Consider the following 18,849-nt stretch of genomic DNA (forward strand, 5'->3'; position numbering starts at 1 on the left):
GCCCAGTGTTGAGTAGGTGAATTCAACTGGAATATCTTCCAGTTGTGGTTTTCTTCAAATATTTCTTAGCATTGAAGGAGCAAAACCTCTGAATATCTTAATAACTAACAAGACCATCATGGCTTTCAATACACTCCTTGCAAGACGTTTGATTCATTTCAAATGGAAACAACACGCTCCTCCTTCCTTTTCTTGTTGGGTTAGAGATGTTATGTGTTTCTTGACACTAGAAAAATCAGATACACAATCAAGGCATTCCCTTTTCAAGATATGGAGGCCCCATTAGATTTGTATTGCAGGAACCCCTTAATAATGACTAAGATGAAATCTAGATATAACTCATTCACTCAATGCAGCAGTGCCCTCCTCCATCTTTTTTTCTACCTTGTTTTGTTAGTTTATCCATGTATTTATTCTCTTACTCCTTAATGATCATGACCTGTAACCGTGTGGGTGGGTTGGTGGTTGGGGTGGGATTGGAACAGTGATCAGTGTGTCTAATGAATAATACACTTGTTTTTATTGTGAGGATGAATGCATAATTGATTCTCGCCAAGGGTCAAGTATATGACCTTTCCTTTATTTATTCAATGCTTTCATACCCATCACCAGTGCACAAAGTTTTGACTGTTTTTGTATCTTTATGGCAAGAGCAAAACATTTTAATATCTTAAAAGTGAAAGCACATCAGCTCAGTCTATTAAAGATATTTGACATTGACATTGATTTTGACATTCACATAATTGCAATTCAAGTTGCAACATGAGGATTATTGGTAATAACCTGGTGATACATTACGTACTTGTTTTTTTCTGCATTAGCACTTTCAATATCTAATATTTTCTGTTTAAGAAGATCAACTTTCCAACTCCAATGATTTAAAAAATCATAATAGAAAGATAGATAAATAGAAGGTCGGATCAAACTTAAAATTAAATTATTTGCGAACATTTTTACTTAATTGACTTAAACTGGATTGAAGAATACAAAACACAGACAGTTTTACTGCGACTTTATTTCATCAACAAACCCTAATAGTGGCAAGCACAACAGGCACAGAGGTTTACAGTTGTAAATATACAGACACCTTCAAGTGTGCATGTTAAGCACTTTTGCTAGTGTACAGTTTGATAGCTGAGGAAAAGTGATATTTATTGATCAATGCACCGCGGACGCAAATGGGAAACGAGACAAAAAGCATCAGTAATATTATTGTGAGTGCATAAATCCATGTTACTTTTTCATCTCAAGGATTCCACTTCCTGGGCCTCGTCTCTTCGCACTGCAGATGTTACAGAACTGCACTCCTGGGATCTGGGGGAAAAAAAAGTTTGTGACATTCTCAGATAAAAAACCTCGACACCAAAGAAAATAAATAGCGTGTTGTATAAAGTACAATACACACCACAGAGTTGTCACTTACTGTTCCCGCAGATGGTAAACACTCCTTGTGAAACATGTGTCTGCAGTGAAACACCACCACACTGAAGGGTTTGGCCATGTCTGTAAAAAACACACGCGAGGCACAAATGAGCACGGAACAGCTTTTAAGTGCAACATTAAAATAATCTTCGAGAAAATTACCAACCTGAGGGTAATACTGTAGCATGGCATGACTCACAGATGTTCTCCTCTGAAAGGAAAAGCACGAAAACACATACATGAATTCAGTGCAATTCATCTCCACCACTGCTAAAAAAAAAAAAAAAACATCCACCCACCATCGACCCGAACTCCTCTCATCTGGGTTCGATGCATTTTCTGGAGCAGAGAGAGGGAGTCTGCCACCAGGATCTTTTTGCATCCTTCCCTCAAAAGAATCTTACAAACAGGAAAAACAAAAGCCAGTTAAAAATATAATATATTTTATTTGAACTGATTTTTGCAGCTGAGTGCAGTAATTAATAATCCGTACACTAGTGAAAACAAATGCAGCGTCATGGTTGTTATAATGTTCAGCTCATGTTGAGGTCATAAAGGTGGAAGTTCAACAGTCTGATTATTATAGAGGAGGTGGTTTGTGGTGTGGTTACACTGGACTGAATTAAACACGAAAGTGTTTCTGGTAATTAGGCTAGCCCGCTGACTAAAATGGGACTGTCAAAATAGAAGAAACATTAGAAGAAGGTGACTAAGGCACTCGAAGTCCAAAGTTTAAAAAGCCTTAATTAAAATTGCCGCAATTTATCAAGCCTGCACCAAAGAGCACATTTTTGCTGTTCTTTTTTTTTCTATTAAAAGAAACATTAGTCAGGAGAAACTAAAAATGATCAGCTGAATCAACATCTCTCTCTCAGTTATTTTAAACAAACGCTGAATACCGTAACTTTCATGAAGTCTTACTGCAAGGCGTTTATATTGGAGTGTCAATCTGAGAAAGGCAGGTCTAACCTGTAGATTGTAGTCCTGGAGGATCTTCACCAGTGAATCCCTAAGGTTCGGGATCTCCATGCCTTCCTTTATGCGGTGGATGAGGAGAATGGGATCCACGTGAGTGCCGATATTATTGAGGAGTCCAGTGATGAACGCTACAGTCATTAAAAAAAAAAAAGAAGAAGTGATTATTAAAGATAACAGGGCTGATGTTGAGCATAAGTGAGTCAGCGTCAGTGAGTGGTGTCCTACGTGGTTTGTCGATAGAGTAGGAGATGAGATCCTCCCACAGCTCTGCGTCGTCCTGCTCTTTGGCGAACTCTATGGCCTTGTCCACGTCGCCCAGCTCCTCCATGATCATCTGCAGGGCTCTTCTGCAGTTCCCCATCCTGCCTGTGAGCGACACGACCAATCAAGTTTCCTCTGCCACGTTTTAACAAGCAGACGTTCACCTCAATCAAGACTTACTGAGCAGGAAGACGGTCTCCTCCACGAAGTTCCTCTGCTGACAGATCTCCAGAGCCTGTGAGGAAGGGACGGAGAAGAATTACCTCATAGCAGCTGACGTTTTCTGGGAACTTGAAAGCGTGGCAGGATGATGATGTACCTTTTCAAGAGGGCAGTGTGTGCTGTCTCTCAGGAAAGGTAAAAGGTTTGGTCGGTCGTATTCGGCGTAGAGGCCTATCTGCCTCTCGTGGTACTTTTGTCCTTTGTGGTGGTCCCTCTTGAACAGTTTATGGAGGTACTGTAGGGGAAGAAGGTTTGTCAATTTAACTGTTAGAGCCGACTTTGTGCACTAAAGCGTATGAATTTACACTCACCACATGCAGAAGCTCAGGTCTGTCTGCCAGCTCCTCCACCACCCGGTCCGTCTGGTGTAGCGAAGGAAAAATAATCAGTCCGCAGCCTGATCATTAACAGAACAATCATGACAAGATGCAAAGACGTCAGCTACTTACCGATATCTTGTCTTCATTGTCCAGAAGCATGTCAACGGCTTTCTGACAAGATAAATTCAAACAGTTTGTCACTTAAATAGAAAAGCGGTGAATCAAACTGACATGTTTGCCGTCAGTGACGACCCTTCACCTCTTTGTCAAAGTCCATGAGGAGTACGATCTTGTCCTCTATGGAGGAGAAAAGGTTGTGTCTGTGGATGAGCTGGTAGACATCTTTGTGCCTCAATCTCAGGTAGATCTCCAAGGCTCTGTCGTACCGCTGGTCGTACGTGTACCTGAAGCAGCAACAAACACCGACGAGCTGAATAATAAATGTGGATCGCATGCGCTTTTCTTTTTTTTCCAAGTCACTTAAATGATTTCTTATTTTCTGTATGTTAGGATCACTCACAGCTCAGCCAGGGTGGTGAGCAGTGTGCTGTTGGTGGGATCCCTCTTCAGGTGATCATTGACAGCCTGAACAATGGCCATGTTATTATAAAGCTCCCCCGGCCACTCTCGGATCAGTGTGGCGAAACCCTTTGTGGAAACAAATAAAGAGAGCCGCACAGACTATTATCTGGTGTTCATCAACCAAACGCACAACCACTGATACGCCAAAGGCCCGTGTAAGTACCTCATAGTCAGTTTTTAGAAATTCATGTAGGATCATTTCATAGATGGCCGGCCTGAGACGTAGATCTCCTCTTGGTAGATACTGACTGATGGCCTGAAATCAGAGAGAGGTGGATAACTGTTGATAATGAGCTGGTACTGGATAAGAAGACACAACTCTCCACAGAGAAGGCATCACATTCCTTTTTGTAGTTTATGTTAATAATATCATTAAGTTTCACAGCCTGACCCGGGCCTACCTTCAGCTGTCCGATGGTCTTGAACCTGTAAACTTCATTCTCCCACAGTTCCATGTTTTTCCCAAGAACTTTTTGACACTTCCTGCATTGTAAATGATTCAAATAACAAATAAAGGAGACACTTTAGTGGCAAATGGAGTCAATTCAAACACCTTCAAGATCTAAAACCAGCATGGACGTTCCCATTTTGACCCTTGACGAGGTAGTTCATAAACGCTCATTAATCATTAAAAATCATTAAAATCATTAAAAATAAAATAAATTTACATAAAATATACAAAAATATAAAACAACATACAAATAAAATAATACAAATGCCATCAAAATGCGTGTTTAGAGTATGAAAATAAGACAAAAATTTCTTATTAAGTAAATGTACTGAAAATAAACCTGAAGTTCCTTCAACAATTTCATGTAATAAAATGTTTGTAGTCTTTATATTATAGAGTACGGGAAGATATACACTTGGCATTTTTGTATTTGGGAAATTATTTATTTCAAATCATGATTGAGTTTCATATAAGCAATGTAGAGACAACAGAATATTAACAGCTCTATGGTGTAACGTAAGGATAACAACTTAAAGATTCCATCATTTATTACACAGTCTGTAATAAAGTTCAATAACATCATTATAGTTAATGAATCCTATATCAAAACAGGAGCCATCGTGATTCGCTAACTGAATTGTCTCAAACTTTTAATAAATTAATTGTTTCTTAAATGTCATGTACGTTACCTTGCAGCAGTGTCATAGTCTCCCTTCTCCACCAAGTGATTGATGTAAGCCATCCCAATCTTCTGGACTTCGTGCCTCTTAATGTTTTTGAAGCTGATCTCCGCGGCCATCAGTGCCTCCTGTCGCCGTTAAACCGCATAAGCAGGACATGAAATTAAACTCTGACATCGCAGGCTGTAACCTTTAGCAGCATTCATAAAACTCCACAGCGCAAACCTCATATTTCTTCTTTTCCATCAGCCAATCAATATGGTCGTCCTGGTCTCGCTCCTTGGCCACAACGATGTCTTTGGGACTGATGATGTAGAAGAGCGGCTCTCCCTCCGAATGCTCTGTTAATGAAAATACATTTATGCCTCTACGTACTGCTGCATTACCGCTGACATTTCGTGCTCGGCGCATAATGAAATCAGAACGTAGTGGAAGGCCGCGTGACATTTCTGCGAGGGCGGTTTTTTATTGTCTCACCGAGCCGGTAGTCTCTGCACTCGTTGTCTTGGAAGTTGCGCACCGTCAGCGCGTCCGAGGAGATTTCCTCGCAGGTCTCCAGGAGAGGTTGGATGATGTCGAGACGAGGACGCGCACGAAACTCCTCGTCCTGCACAACCACACACAGTTACTTTTCCATACTTCAGTTTAACATGAGTGTTTAAAAATGCCGCTGTTACCATTTGGTCAGAGTTTTCCTTCACGAAGAAGAGGGCGACCAGCTGATCTGCCAGCGGTGCCAGACCACTGATGAAGAACTCGGTCTCAAATGCAGAAGCTGTTCGGAAGAAACACAGAAACATCTTTGTAATATCTCTCATGTGAAGTACAGTTTCTCCTGCTTGTTTTGAAGTTGATATAACACAGAGTTTGGCTTCAGTTGAACTGAACAACAACTACTGAAATGTAAATGCTGAGTGAAATAGGCTTGAAACCTAAAATGAAATATATACAAATCAGCCACAACATTAAAACCACCAACTGGTGAAGTGAATAACTTTGATGATCTCATTCCTGAATGAACAATTCTCCAACCTGCCCATGATTCCTCTTACACCCTCGAACTGTCACATAAGATCATCAGCTATATCTTGTATTATTAGATTCTACGTGTTTCCTTCAGCTTGATGTACGTATGGGAGTTTTTCCTTCACGCTTGCTCTGGAGGTCAGTTTTTGTAAAACCTCTTGAGATAATTTGTATTGTTATTGACGCTGTATAAATAAAATTGAATTGAATTGAATTGAATAAGGACGTTATGTTCTAGTAAAACTGGGACCCGGTATTCATATGGATGTGGCTGTGATATGTTATGTACTACTACTACTACTACTACTACTACTACTACTACTACTACTACTACTACTCATTGAACATTGTTGCAAACCATATACACCCCCATGGCAACAATAAGGAGTTGTTCATTGCAGAACACCTCCAGATTAGCCTTTAATGTGCATCCAACTATCCAAATGGTGTAAAAGAAACTGTGATTTATCGGACAAGGCCACATTCTTTCATTCCTTTTATGTCTATTGTTGGAGCTTTTTGAAGAGGACGGGGGTCAGCGCGGACACCGTGACTGTGTCGCTCACGACCCAGTCACTGTTTGATCCTTTATTTTGCCCATTTTCCCAGCTTCCAACATCAACTTTGAGGCCTAATATGTCCCATGCACTGACAAATGCCACAATAACCAGATAATCACATTATTCACTTCACCTGTCATAATGTTATGGCCGATTGGTGCATTGTTGATTCTTAACACATTTACGTAAAACTACTGGTTGTGTTTTGATGTTCTATCTTCACAACACCCAGAGGAATAATTGTTTTCTGAGACGTGGCGGCCATTTTAACACTAACTTATAATTAAGTCTGACTTCTAGATGTGTTTCTGTTCCTGCTTTTAAATGCTGCCTTCTGATAGTGTTGTGTTTATAATGTGGTATTCACAATCTTTCTGATAAGATACAGAGAGTGTTGATATTTTTAAAGGCAAGCTCAAGACTTACCTTTTTAGTTTGGTTTATCTTTTTTTACTGTCTCAATAGTTAGACTTTGTATAGTGTTTTTTCATGACCTCAAACTTAGTTTGTATTTATTTATTTCATTTTATGCTCTCAGGTCTATAAACTATATTAATGAACTTCTTAGGATGTTATTTTTTATCCACTCTCTGGTGTTTCCTCACGTACGTTGGCATTTCTACGGTTAGTGCTCCTGTTCTAATAAATACTGTTTTTATTTGTTCAACATAATGAATTTCTAAGTTGTGTCTCTCTCTGTGCATGTGTGTCTGTGTTGGAGGAGGAGGTTTTTGAATGAAAAGTGCTCTACAAATACAGTCTGACTGATTGACGCTGAAGATCCGAGCTCACAGGTTTCCGCCTTGAAGGGAGTTTACTCATAAACCCGATAAAAAATTACACCATTTGAAAGAAGCCTCGTGCTGTGTCCCATAACCTTATGACTTTATTCCTGGTGTGTAGTGCTATTATACCTATTTCCACATAGCGACTTGGCAGATCTCTCATTTCAGTTGGATTTCGCTCCTTCACGACGCAAATCTGAAGAGAAACGAGGGAATAACAGTGAGAAACAGCAACAACATACCTCTAATAGTAGTTTGAACATGCAAAAAAACAAAGCAGACCTTAATGGAGGTGCCCCAGCCAACAATGAGAGTGGTGTTGTCTTTCCAGCAGAGGCTGCACGGGTACATGTCTGGCCTCAGACTGATGTTATCCCTCAATACATTGGTGATCCGCTGTTTTGTGCTGATGTCATAGATTTTGACTCCCTAAAAGAAATGAGGGTATCAGGGCGTTCGAACATCGTGCAAACATTGTGCAGCTCTGTGGCTTTAGCTGAACACTCACCACATTGTTGGCCCACGCAATCAGGTTGGCCCTCCACTGGATATTAGTGATCGTGCCCTCGCCTTCATGCAGGAGCGAAGTCTTCCAGCGATTCAGCCAGTTTCTTTCATACAGAAGGAGCTGGAAGGAAGAAAAACAGAACATTTAGCATCACACAGTCAGCTTTTGTGCAGTAGCGCAGTCCCGCCTACAGAGGGCAGTAGATGAACAGCACATTGCACGAGAACCGGTAAGTGCACGAAGCAGCTTTATAGATTTAAATTAAACCAGATTTTCCTCCTCATATGCAGACTTAATTCCACTCCAGGGCGTTTAAGTGCAAAGTAAATGAAGACAGATTGTTCATTTGACTCCATCTGAGCAGGAAAAGCTTCACATTAACTGGTTGGGGAAAAAAAAAAAAAGTCATTTTAATGACTCCCATGGCCGATGAAAGGAGGTGCTGGAAATGCATCGCATTACAAGCATGAATTCATATACGCTTCTCACTCTCATGATGGTTACACACCATTTATTACAGACACCGTGGGTGGTGTAGACATAAGCATTTAAATACATTTTCATGCTATGTATTTACTGTCCCGTCTCTGTTGTGGCGCTGACGGCACTTGTTTGGGCCTCATTCGGCACATGCTGCAGAGGCCGAAGCCTGTCATTCACATTCCCTGCATTGTTACTATCCTTACTTTATAAACTGATACAAAAATAACCCCCCTAGAAAAGTGCATAATATTACCAAGGAGGCCGAGAGAAGGTTGTGTAGGCTCTTTAATTCAGCAGTTGGGCTATGTTAATAAACAGTTTGCTCCACAAAGAGATGATATGACAAAAGAACTGGGGAGACGAAATTGAATTTCCTTTGACAGGATGTGGCTCCCGTTGAGGCTTATTGATTTTCATCACAGGCACCTTGTGGAGGCCTTCACAACTTAGAACTGAGAGGAATCAGCACCAATTGAAAGAAAATGGCAAAGTAACACTAACAATGGAGTTTCACGGAAAAAGTTTTCCCTTACATTTGTTGTATAAATGTCAGTATGCTTTTTTTAATAGACGGCTGGGCAACGACGCCACATCAGCGCAGCTCATGGTAGCGTAGCGGGCGCGTTGTAATAGGTAGCCGGTTTTGCTTCTGAGCAACAGAAATGACAAATCCCGATGTCTAAAATAGTTCTCACCTTCAGCTGTGACATACCCACCGGAGGCAATGCAAAGAAAAAGAGATTACTGTATGCGCCCCGGAAATCCTAAGACTATGTACCCTCTTGATAATGACATCTATTTGCCGTGCTTGTGAAGCATTGCCTTTCCAACACTGTTGAGCGAACAGCACTTTGTGAAAATGGGCAGCTCTCCCGAGAGCACTCCAGCAAAGAGACAGAAAAGTAAGAGCCTTTCACACCAGACAAAGGCCCGCGCATCGCCTTCAGCCGCGCCAAAGTGAGACGGTTTGCGGGATTCGGTTTCACCCGGACACAATCAGGATGAATTATTGCAGCGGGAAATGCCTAAAAATGGGCGAAAACTGTGTGTAATGACCGCAGGAGTAAAAAAGTACTACTGAAACCTACCTTGTTGCCCCCGGTGACAAACTGCTTGTAGTTTGATCTGGTGAACTGAGGGTGTAATGCAACCACCTGAGGAAAAAAAAGATTTGACTGTTTAGAAGGGAGATTTCATTTTTTATTACACGTGGAGGTACAAACAGTGAAAAGGAGTCATAAACTTACTTTGATGGGACAGTCGAAGTTGTCATGGAAGCCCTCTCTTGTGTAGAGGCCGAACACTTGCACCTGAAATGGAAACGAGCGACGGGCGAAAAAACAGCAAGCAAAGGTGAATAACTCAAAAGATTTCCACTTCTTTAATTGCCGCCTCTGCAGCTATCTGACGCCAGTGGGCAGGAAGTGTGGTCAGAAAAGACGTTGATTGGCTCTTCGCGTCTCCGCTGGGTCACCAATTAGTGGACAAGCTGATTCATTGAACCCTGCGGGGCTTAGAACACAAGCCCTAATCTCGGCCTCAGCCGGCTACAGCGGACCTCTAATGTACTGTAAGAGATCATGACACCCACTTTCCCTTTATCCGGGAAAAAAGATGGGGGGCGCGATACAAAACTGCGATGCTAACTCCTTTACCGATCCGTGTCAGTGAGTTGGGATTAAGTTAGATTTCAAGGGATTAACAGACAACTGGTGCAGCGCTGATGCTAATTGTGTGCTCCACTTTTTTTGTATGACAAGATCTAGGTTTTGCCACCAGAAGTGTTGGAAGTATGGGGAGGGGGAAATCAGAGAACATATCTTGACTGCAAAAATCCACGAAGGATGGTGGTAATGATGAGTAGAGACAAGATAACAGCGAGGAGGAGAACACGGAGAAGGGCATCCATAGACGGATGATGGCTGACTGACAGCTCGGCGGATCCGACTGCAATCCTTTCCCCTGCTCTTCAAAACTGTTACAAGCTTTTTATAAATTCTAGCAAAAAAAAAAAAAAATAAATAAAAAATAAAATAAATATGGGTGTAGATGTGAAGATAAAACTCCAGGTTAATGCTCTGGTTTGCGGAAGAAGTGCCTCAATTCACTCCCTCTAGTTCCAAATCATTAGCATAAGGTCTAAAGCTGATAAGGCTATATGCATCTGAGGATGAATTACGGAAGATGAAAACCACTGATTGGCGATTCTCTTCCCAAGGACCAGTAACCAGCGGGCGATGAGTGGAGAGATCTCACCTTCCCATCCTCGGAGCAGATGCCCACATGCTCTCCACTTTCATCCAGACTGATCTGGTTGATCTTCACTGAGCTCTGCGGAGACACAATATCACGGCATCTTTTTTTTTAGAGAGGTGGGGGAATATATCTTTGTGGCTGGCTGACATTTTACCCCAACTAAGTGAAATGCCAGGAAAAGCAATAGGTAAAAAAAAATTTTTTTAGTATGTAATGGATGCATGGTCCCATATGTGTCAATGCATAGAGAGTGCATTAATACTGAGGTTCCTTCACTCCTGATGCTTTTAAATTTAGGACTCTTAAGATAAAAGGATCAGACAAATGGAATAAATTACAGCAAATGGTACTTTAAAAACATCCCTGAAGTGTAGGCTGTTTGCTTATCATACATTTACAATTTCTCAAGCGTAGTAGCTCTGCCCATTTGGTAACCAAAGTGAATCCTTTTCTTCTGTTCTGTGTCTTTTCCGTTTAGTAGAAAACTTTGTTGTTGTTGTTGTTGTTTTTCAGGAAACGGCCGATAACTGGGAGTAAGTTCTTTTTGTGTGAGTAGCACTTGAATCAGCATGCTCAGTGGGGACACTACAGTCAGGAGTGCAGGTACAGTAATGTAAAACTGCTCCTTTGTGTTGACCAAATCAGCCCTGATTACTGGATTTTTTTATTTTTTTTTGACTTGCAAATTAAATTATTGGTCAGAGCTCATTTCCTCCAGATTGAGCGAGCAGAGACTTATGGGGGACAAAAATCAGATGTAATGAAACTAAATGCGTCTTCGTGCTTCAGTGTGAGATCTAAACCGTTTTATTTTGTCTAAATACTCGGGTTTTGTCCTGCGTTCATTCAGGAATTTATACGTTTCACTAGACACATTTTGAATCGTGCAATTTATTTTATAGGCCAATTCTAACATTGTTTAAGAACGACTACTTTCGGCTTGAGAATATTATTCTGATTCCAAACATATTCCTGATGATGTGGAGCGGCCTTGAAACTGCCTCTAAAGCTTCGCAGTGTTGGTTGTTTCTGAAATACTAACTACAGTAAAGTCTGTGACTTTCACAGACGTGAGGACTCTTAACAACGAGTAAACAGTAGAACAAGCAACACAACGCAATACACATATATATATATAGAGAGATATATATAAAGTATATTACGCCATTGAGTATGCTTGAATGCTAGCATTTGCTAATTAGCCGTAAACATAACCTACAGCAGCAGGGAATCTAATTCATTTTGGTTATTATCTGGTTATGAACCAAAGTAAAATTTATAATTGACGACAGCACGTTAAGTAACTAAGGACCATGCATGTCCAAGTGTCATGGAAAAACTAGCCTATAGTTGCAGACATGCTTCAGCGTGGACAGATTAACATTATAATTTCTCAGATATGAAGACTCAATAACAATAAGACTAATGACCTTTAATAACAACACAAGTCCACTTGTCTTTGATTTAGCCTTGTTTTCAGATAAAACACAACCTGAAAGAGTGAAAACATTCAAAACAACACAACACAAGGACTATATTTAGCATGTTTACTTGCTTAGCTCCGGTTGTTAGCATGCTAACATATGCTAATTAGCAAAGTAGAGCAGAAAGGAATGTCAGTTTTACAGTATTTGGTTAAGAATCAAGGTAAAGTACTGTTCATCCTCTGAAGACCATGAATGCGCAACCAAATGACTCTTAATAATAATGGTTAATGGTTAAGGGCCTTTAAAAACAACACCAGTGTAAGTTTAGCACATCTATATACTTAGATAAGCATGTTAATGTGTTACATTGGAACATAAAGTGAGAGAATGTTACTTATTTTGCATTTATAGCATTATTTGGTTATGATTGATGGCAGCAAGTAAAGGAATCATCAAACTGATTGTAGCTTAAACCTGTGAGGACCATGAACGTCAAACTATCCAGTATTTATTGCTGTACTTTGCTATGGATAATTAATATGTCAAGGTACACAACGTATTACGTGGACTGGAAGTGTTAAAAATGAAATCATTATAACCCAAAGGATTTTAATCACACTTACAATTTCAAACTTCTGAGTTACATTTCCTTGGATGTCCAACAGGAAAACCTTCCCAAAATGTGTACCTAGGGCGAGAAACTGAAGAGAGACAAAATATAAATGAAACCAGGAGACACTTGGAAGCAATTCTAGATTTTGGAACAAAATCTGTGTTTATGAAGGCTGTGGGAGAGGATTGAAAAAAGAAAGAAATAATATTTCCTGGAGCTGCAGTGACATGGGCAGAGTGGGGATTGGGTGGGCTTGGAGGCAAAACTGTGAAATTGCAGGGGGTGGAAAAGCCCTATTTATTAAAGCAGACAGTGTGAAATGGCATTTTTTTACCCCCCCCCACACAAATTAAAATGCTTAAGCATAATAAATGCACTGTACATTTGACTTGTCGCCATGCTCCCCATGCAGCCCAATCACCTCCCTGCCCAGCGCAGAGCCATTATTTCTACTGAGCGGCAACTGGTTCCTGTGTTTTGTGCTCCAGCAAAAGTGCGTGTGTCCACACGTATGTGTGTGTACAAGTGTGTGTGTGTGTGCGGGTCCACTGGGACAAAAAAATTATAGAAACCGGGGGCTTTTGGCATTAGATTAAGTGTGTGTTCTTCCACCCCAGCCCCTGCTCCGTGCCCTTCTCCTAATCCCCCTCCCTTCTAGACCAGCATGTGGATGTGCGGCGAGCCTACCATGCTTCAGTGCAGTCTATAATGAAATGCTTATATTTACAGGCACAGCTGAGCATGTCAGACAGAGCCTCTGCAATCTCCCCAAATAAAATAACCAAAAATAAATAAATAAAGGGTTCAACCTTGTGAGGCGGAGCGACTTTTAAAGGGATTTATCAGAATGGAATTGTTCAAATGAAATTCCGATTCAGACACTTAAAATATGAGGCAACATAAGGCAATATATGCCGTCGGTGGCTTTAAGGCTGCGGGAGTTTGTCACGGCGGAGGAGGGGGTGGAGGGGGTGGGTGGGTGGTGGTGTGACCACACACGTAGCTGCATTGTAGAAGGAACATAAGAACAGAAATCCCAGGGCTAAAGAAAGTCGGATCAAATTTAGAATTTCAGCAAAGCAGTCTCTCGCTGTTTTTTTGTTTTTTTAAAAAAGGGGGGAGACCAAATTCTCAAAGCAGAAATAAATAAATGAAAATCAATAACGGTTAATAAAACATCAGGTGAGGAGACATAACCGGGTACGACTTTTGCTCTGCTCAGGCGTGCAAGTGTGCTGCCGGTGCCACGACGATTAAACATCTCGCCGAGAGTGGCCCTCTTAAAAACATCAACAATTCGACAAACAGAGGAGAGGGGCGGCGGGTACGTGAGGGTGGGAATAAAAAGAGGAGAAGACAATGGCGCCCGGAGCCTCGCGATGCGCCTCCCCGAGAGGAAAAGCAGCAGGAGGTGAGAAAAGAATGGGCTGCTTTTACAGATTGAACAGAAGATGACATATCTCGAACACGTACATAAACAATGTGAAATCTGTTGTTGAGATGGGCGGGCCCGCGGCTGGAATGCCCTTGTGGGCGGCAGATTATAACCTCTACCTTGTCATGGACGGTCATGCAGCTGGCTGCGTCGTTCTGGAGGATTTCTGTCACTCCATTGGTGAGCCTCTCGTACTTCAGCTTGGGCTCCTCCTCGCTGTCCTCCTCCTGTTCGAGAAAGCAGTCTCCTAAGTGGGCTCTCGCCCGAAACATTTTCTTAAAGGTATTCATAACAACAGGGTCCGCTCAGGAAGAAATCGTACAGCTGACAAGGCTTTCAGAAAGCCCTCGCCGAAATTGTCCATACGGTGACCTCTCTGAGTAATACCGTGTTCTGAGTTCAAACCTGATGTTTTACAGAAAAGAAGTTTTGCGAGAACTTCACGTCTCCACTTAACTTAAAGGCAAGCCGTTATTTTTCTCACCACTAGATGGCTCTGTAGAGCAAGGATTTTTACATGTGGGTTTTTATTTTGTGTCCCTTTGTTCCACTTACTGAACATTGTCATTGGTAATGCACAAGAAAGATGTAATGATTTGTTAAAATTAAGGTAGATGACAGGAAGAATTCTGGCTAGCAAGTATAGATTTAAAAAAATATTTTAAATAATGAGTGGAAGTACATAACTTTTCTTTGTTTTGTTCCTATTTATTTATTTTAAGGTGTTTATCTACAGAACGAAGAAGTAAGTTAATGTAAAGAATCCCCCAATCATAAATCTATCACGCTTGAAAAGATTGTGTTTGTAGGATTGCATAAAAGGATTAAATAAAATAAAATCCTTATCAAAATGGAAATGCACATATATGATAAGTAACATGTGTGGATACTCATATTAGATGATGTAAACTGACTGGGTATGTTTTACAAGAAAAGCCAGTATAATAAATGTCTTGTGGGCTTGTTTAAGACAAATCTAATTCATTAACCATCTACATAATGACGCACACAATATGAAAATTAACTAATAAATTTAAAAAAAATAATTATAACTATGCACACATATAATATTTCTGTACTCAAAACAAAAAAGAGCAGTGCTTCCTACATCACACTCCTACAACAACAACTAATATGTTACTAATCCACTTTGGGAAGCTGGAGTGGTTACTGTATATATGAACATATGCGTATAAAATTTTTCATTACCTTGCATGAAAGGTAGGCAACATTTTTATTTATTTATTTATTTATTTCATCTTTTTATGAGGCCGTCCATCCCCGGTGAGATACGCGGCTTTAGTCTTTTCATAAAGCAAACTTAAGGTATTCTACCGCGTTACACTCTCCGGCACGAGTCAACATTTGCGGCCAGTCACAGCCTGAATATTACCCATAATTCAGTTTATAACCAATGCTGCACAGTCTGTGGCTGCCCAGAGGGTGCATCAACTCAAAACATTGTCTGCCATTATGTGCTACTGGGTTGGAGGTGGGGGACAACAGCGTGGAAAAAATGTTATTTTCAAAAACAATCCTTTCCCACTCAACAACGCCATATCTAGGCTATTTCCTGTGTCTTCTGGTTGTGAGATTTTTGATGCGAGGGCATTTGTCACGGGTTTCAAAGGCGTATCAAACAACAAAGGCGAACTTCATCCCCTGCGAGAAACTACCCATTTTAAAACTTTTGCCATCTCTTGCAAGATGCTCTTTGTTTTGTCAACTACTGAACTGGCCTTTATTTTGTGAACGTTTTTGCCATTTTCTTTGCCAATTGGTTGTTGGACCGCAACAGGTTGAACCATTCCCTTTGTCTCAATCGGTGACGACATTCTGCTTTAAACACTGAGGGTGCAGTAAGTGACATTTAGGATGACAAAAAATAGACCATTGTCACCCAGCCCGTCTGCCTTAAACATTATGTGAACACAGGTAAGAATTTAACAGAGAAATCTGAATAAATGGATGGATAAACAAGGAACCAATGACCCGTCCTTGCAGTGGTGTGTTTCAGATCATTAAGAAAGGTTGTGTGACTGGATGCTTTGCCAACTACTGGGGAGGACTTTAATTAATAACATACTTGGCCCATTCAACAGGTTAAGGCACAACATTAGCAAAAGATTTTGTAAGATTTTATTAGGTCTTCAACAGTGAATACTGCAAAATCTTTGGTTGATCGGACATTTTATTAATTTTTCAAACACCCTACTGTTGAACATGTTTGATATAAAAAAAAAAATTGAACCTGTGTATTATTTGAATAGGTTAATATTGAATGCAAAATGATAATAATAATATATATTTATAAATAGCACTGGGCTGAGTTTAATATAGAACACATATAGTATGTAGGGGGTCACTACTTAATCTCTCCATCAGTTTGAGGGTCCTTGGTCTAAAAAACGTTGAACACCCCCTAAGATGTACTCGCTTGCCAGTTAATTAGGAACACTAGTGGAAATAAATCCTTCCTAATGTAACAATCCTGCGTTAAATCTTAGTGTGGTGAAGGTTATGGTGTTCAACATATTTGCTAACATTTGCATGTGAAGGCAAGTAAATCCTAAACCTCAGAGATTCACTGGTGCAGATCCTCCAGGACTAAAATATACAGGTTAGACCAGCTTCTCTTGGACTCACACAAAAGCATCCTCAAATAAAAAGTCTTAGCTTCATGAAAGTTATGACGTTCAGCATTTGTTTATAATAAGTGAGAGAGGTGTAGATTCAAATGTGCTTTCTTTTTAAGGACTGTTTGCAGTACTATTAAATTATTTGTGTTGTACTGACACAAGTTTCTTTCACTTTGATAACCGTCAGTTGTCTAGGCTAAATAAAAGACAATAAAGCTTGAAATGCATTAATTTTCAGAAGAAGTGCACCTAACTGGAGAATGAGAGTACGTATGGGTGATTTCAGTGTTTATGGTTTTAAATATATTCTAATTATAACTAAGATTTTGAGGGGTGACAACAATGACTTAAAGTCCAGAAACTTCTCTATCCTACATCTGGGAAAATTCAACATAGACGCTACTGTACTAGCTACATTGTGTGAATGTGTTTTTGTGTCTTGGTGACACGCTGAAATTAAATGGCTGACGTCGACGTATCTGTGATTTTTCCTTCTTTGTTTTTGTTGCTGCAGATTTGCATATTTTTTGTATTGTGCATATTTTTATTGTGAAAATTGTAATTTATAATTTAAAAAAGATGTATTTTAAAAGCAATAGTCTCTCCAGTTTGCATGTAATGTTTTTGTTTCAGGCACAGAGCGAATAAAGTCAGAGTACTAATATACCGTTCATACCAATTGTTTATCAGGTTTGGATCCACAGAAGGAAACTTCATGAAAACAATACCAAGCACAACCACTCACAAACCTGCCTTATCGCTGTATCAGACTCGTCAGGACAAATTGCAAAGGTGGTGAAGTGTATGCCTCTGACTTTCAAGAGCCACAATTTTGACAAATTGTTACCCTGCTCATTCTTTTTCTGTGAGTAGCAGAGTGTACAGAAAACAGACCCTCACTACCTTTATCCCGCGAGGCTGCTGTCAGCCTGCAACAGCAGCTGACGTCGAGTCAACTAAACAATATTACAGTACTCTAAGCAAGTAATAATGAGCTGTTTGCCGCCACTTGGAGGAGACACACAATCCCCAAGTCTGTGCCGTTGTTCCCCCGTGACTGTCGGTGTCCTACAATACAGCACACAGTTGTGCGCAGACAGAACAAAACATGCAAGAGCTCTTTCTGTTCAGAAGCTTGGAAATTTTCTACTTTCTTTTACCTCACCCTTTCTTGAGAGAAGTGCAGGTGTCCAATGCAGCCCTATCCCATATATATGTTATTCTATTCTCCGCTTCCTATAAAGACAAATTCCCCTTCCTGCCAGGCTGATGTGTAATGCAATATTTTATTTAGCCCACGTGTAATTCTCCGAAGCACAGGTGTACTGTAACACGCCGAAACTCGCTCGTAATATTGATGGACCTGGAAAGGTATCTGTAATTCATGAGTGTTTGACACCTCTCAAAATCTGACAATGATCCTTCAGGGATAGAGCTGTGCTGATAAAGGCTGGCTGTGTATCACAGTCCTTTCAGAGGGCAGAGAGTTTTATTTTGAGTTCAAAAATCAGCCACGCTTGACAGAACTATGCACACCTCTGGCTCCGATGATTCGATTCTTCATTGACACCCTGGTGCAACCGCATGACATTTCTAGGTCTGTCTCTTTTTAGGAGAGAAGGAAGTAGCAGCACCAAACAATCATGCTCCTGTGTTTCTTACCTCAGACTCATCGGTGCATTCCTCACTTGATTTTCTTCCCTGAATGAGGACACACATCGAGTTGCTTAGGATAAACTCATAAGAGCAATCAATCGTTGCAGTCAGACGCCAAAGCTTGATGCAAAAGGATTGTGTGTGTGAATTTAAACTCCAAATTTCACATGTTCATCCCTGTCAGGCTATAACGCCCCAAATGTCTCAAGTCCTGTCACAGAAATGTTAGCTAACAGGCTGAACAAATCCCAAACGTAGCTGATAATATTCCCCAAACACATTTCTAATTTATTTTTGATGCAGTGGTGTCTGGAACGTCAACATTAGCCAGCTAGCTTTAGCACGTTTAGCTTACCTGCTCCTCCATCTCCGACATTGCGATATAATATTTTGTTGAATCCCAAGAGAACAGATGTAACAGCTCAATACGCGTTGACCAAACGCATGTTAAATCCCCGCTAAATCTTTACCTCATGTCAAAAGCTCCCAATAAATAAAATTTGTTTGTTGCGGAAGCCTGCTCCCTGTCATAAGTTAAATCACAT

The 18,849-nt window shown here is 40.5% G+C and overlaps 1 protein-coding gene across 3 annotated transcripts; it reads right to left on the reverse strand.

Annotated features, from left to right (window-relative positions):
• Positions 1-559: 559 nt before the first annotated feature.
• Positions 560-18,834, reverse strand: vps41 (VPS41 subunit of HOPS complex). 3 transcript variants are annotated; one of them, XM_047568447.1, is made up of 28 exons: positions 18,660-18,834; positions 18,311-18,349; positions 14,129-14,236; positions 12,585-12,662; positions 10,535-10,609; positions 9,526-9,588; positions 9,367-9,432; positions 7,796-7,915; positions 7,570-7,716; positions 7,417-7,483; positions 5,594-5,691; positions 5,394-5,523; positions 5,142-5,257; positions 4,926-5,044; positions 4,187-4,268; positions 3,949-4,041; positions 3,724-3,851; positions 3,463-3,607; positions 3,333-3,374; positions 3,195-3,245; positions 2,981-3,118; positions 2,842-2,896; positions 2,626-2,766; positions 2,392-2,528; positions 1,722-1,821; positions 1,589-1,633; positions 1,406-1,503; positions 560-1,314 (listed from the first exon to the last, which is right to left on the reverse strand). In XM_047568447.1, exons 1-28 carry the CDS (start codon positions 18,678-18,680, stop codon positions 1,234-1,236), a joined length of 2,583 nt encoding a protein of 860 aa, XP_047424403.1. In that variant the 5' UTR covers positions 18,681-18,834; the 3' UTR covers positions 560-1,233. The 3 variants fall into 3 exon arrangements, with proteins under 3 accessions (XP_047424403.1, XP_047424405.1, XP_047424404.1); XM_047568449.1 differs by having other exon boundaries at positions 1,424-1,503; positions 18,660-18,832; XM_047568448.1 differs by lacking the exon at positions 18,660-18,834 and having other exon boundaries at positions 18,311-18,367.
• Positions 18,835-18,849: the final 15 nt, after the last annotated feature.

Source organism: Mugil cephalus, chromosome 18 (assembly GCF_022458985.1).
Source record: "Mugil cephalus isolate CIBA_MC_2020 chromosome 18, CIBA_Mcephalus_1.1, whole genome shotgun sequence".
NCBI classification, from domain to species: Eukaryota; Metazoa; Chordata; class Actinopteri; order Mugiliformes; family Mugilidae; genus Mugil; species Mugil cephalus.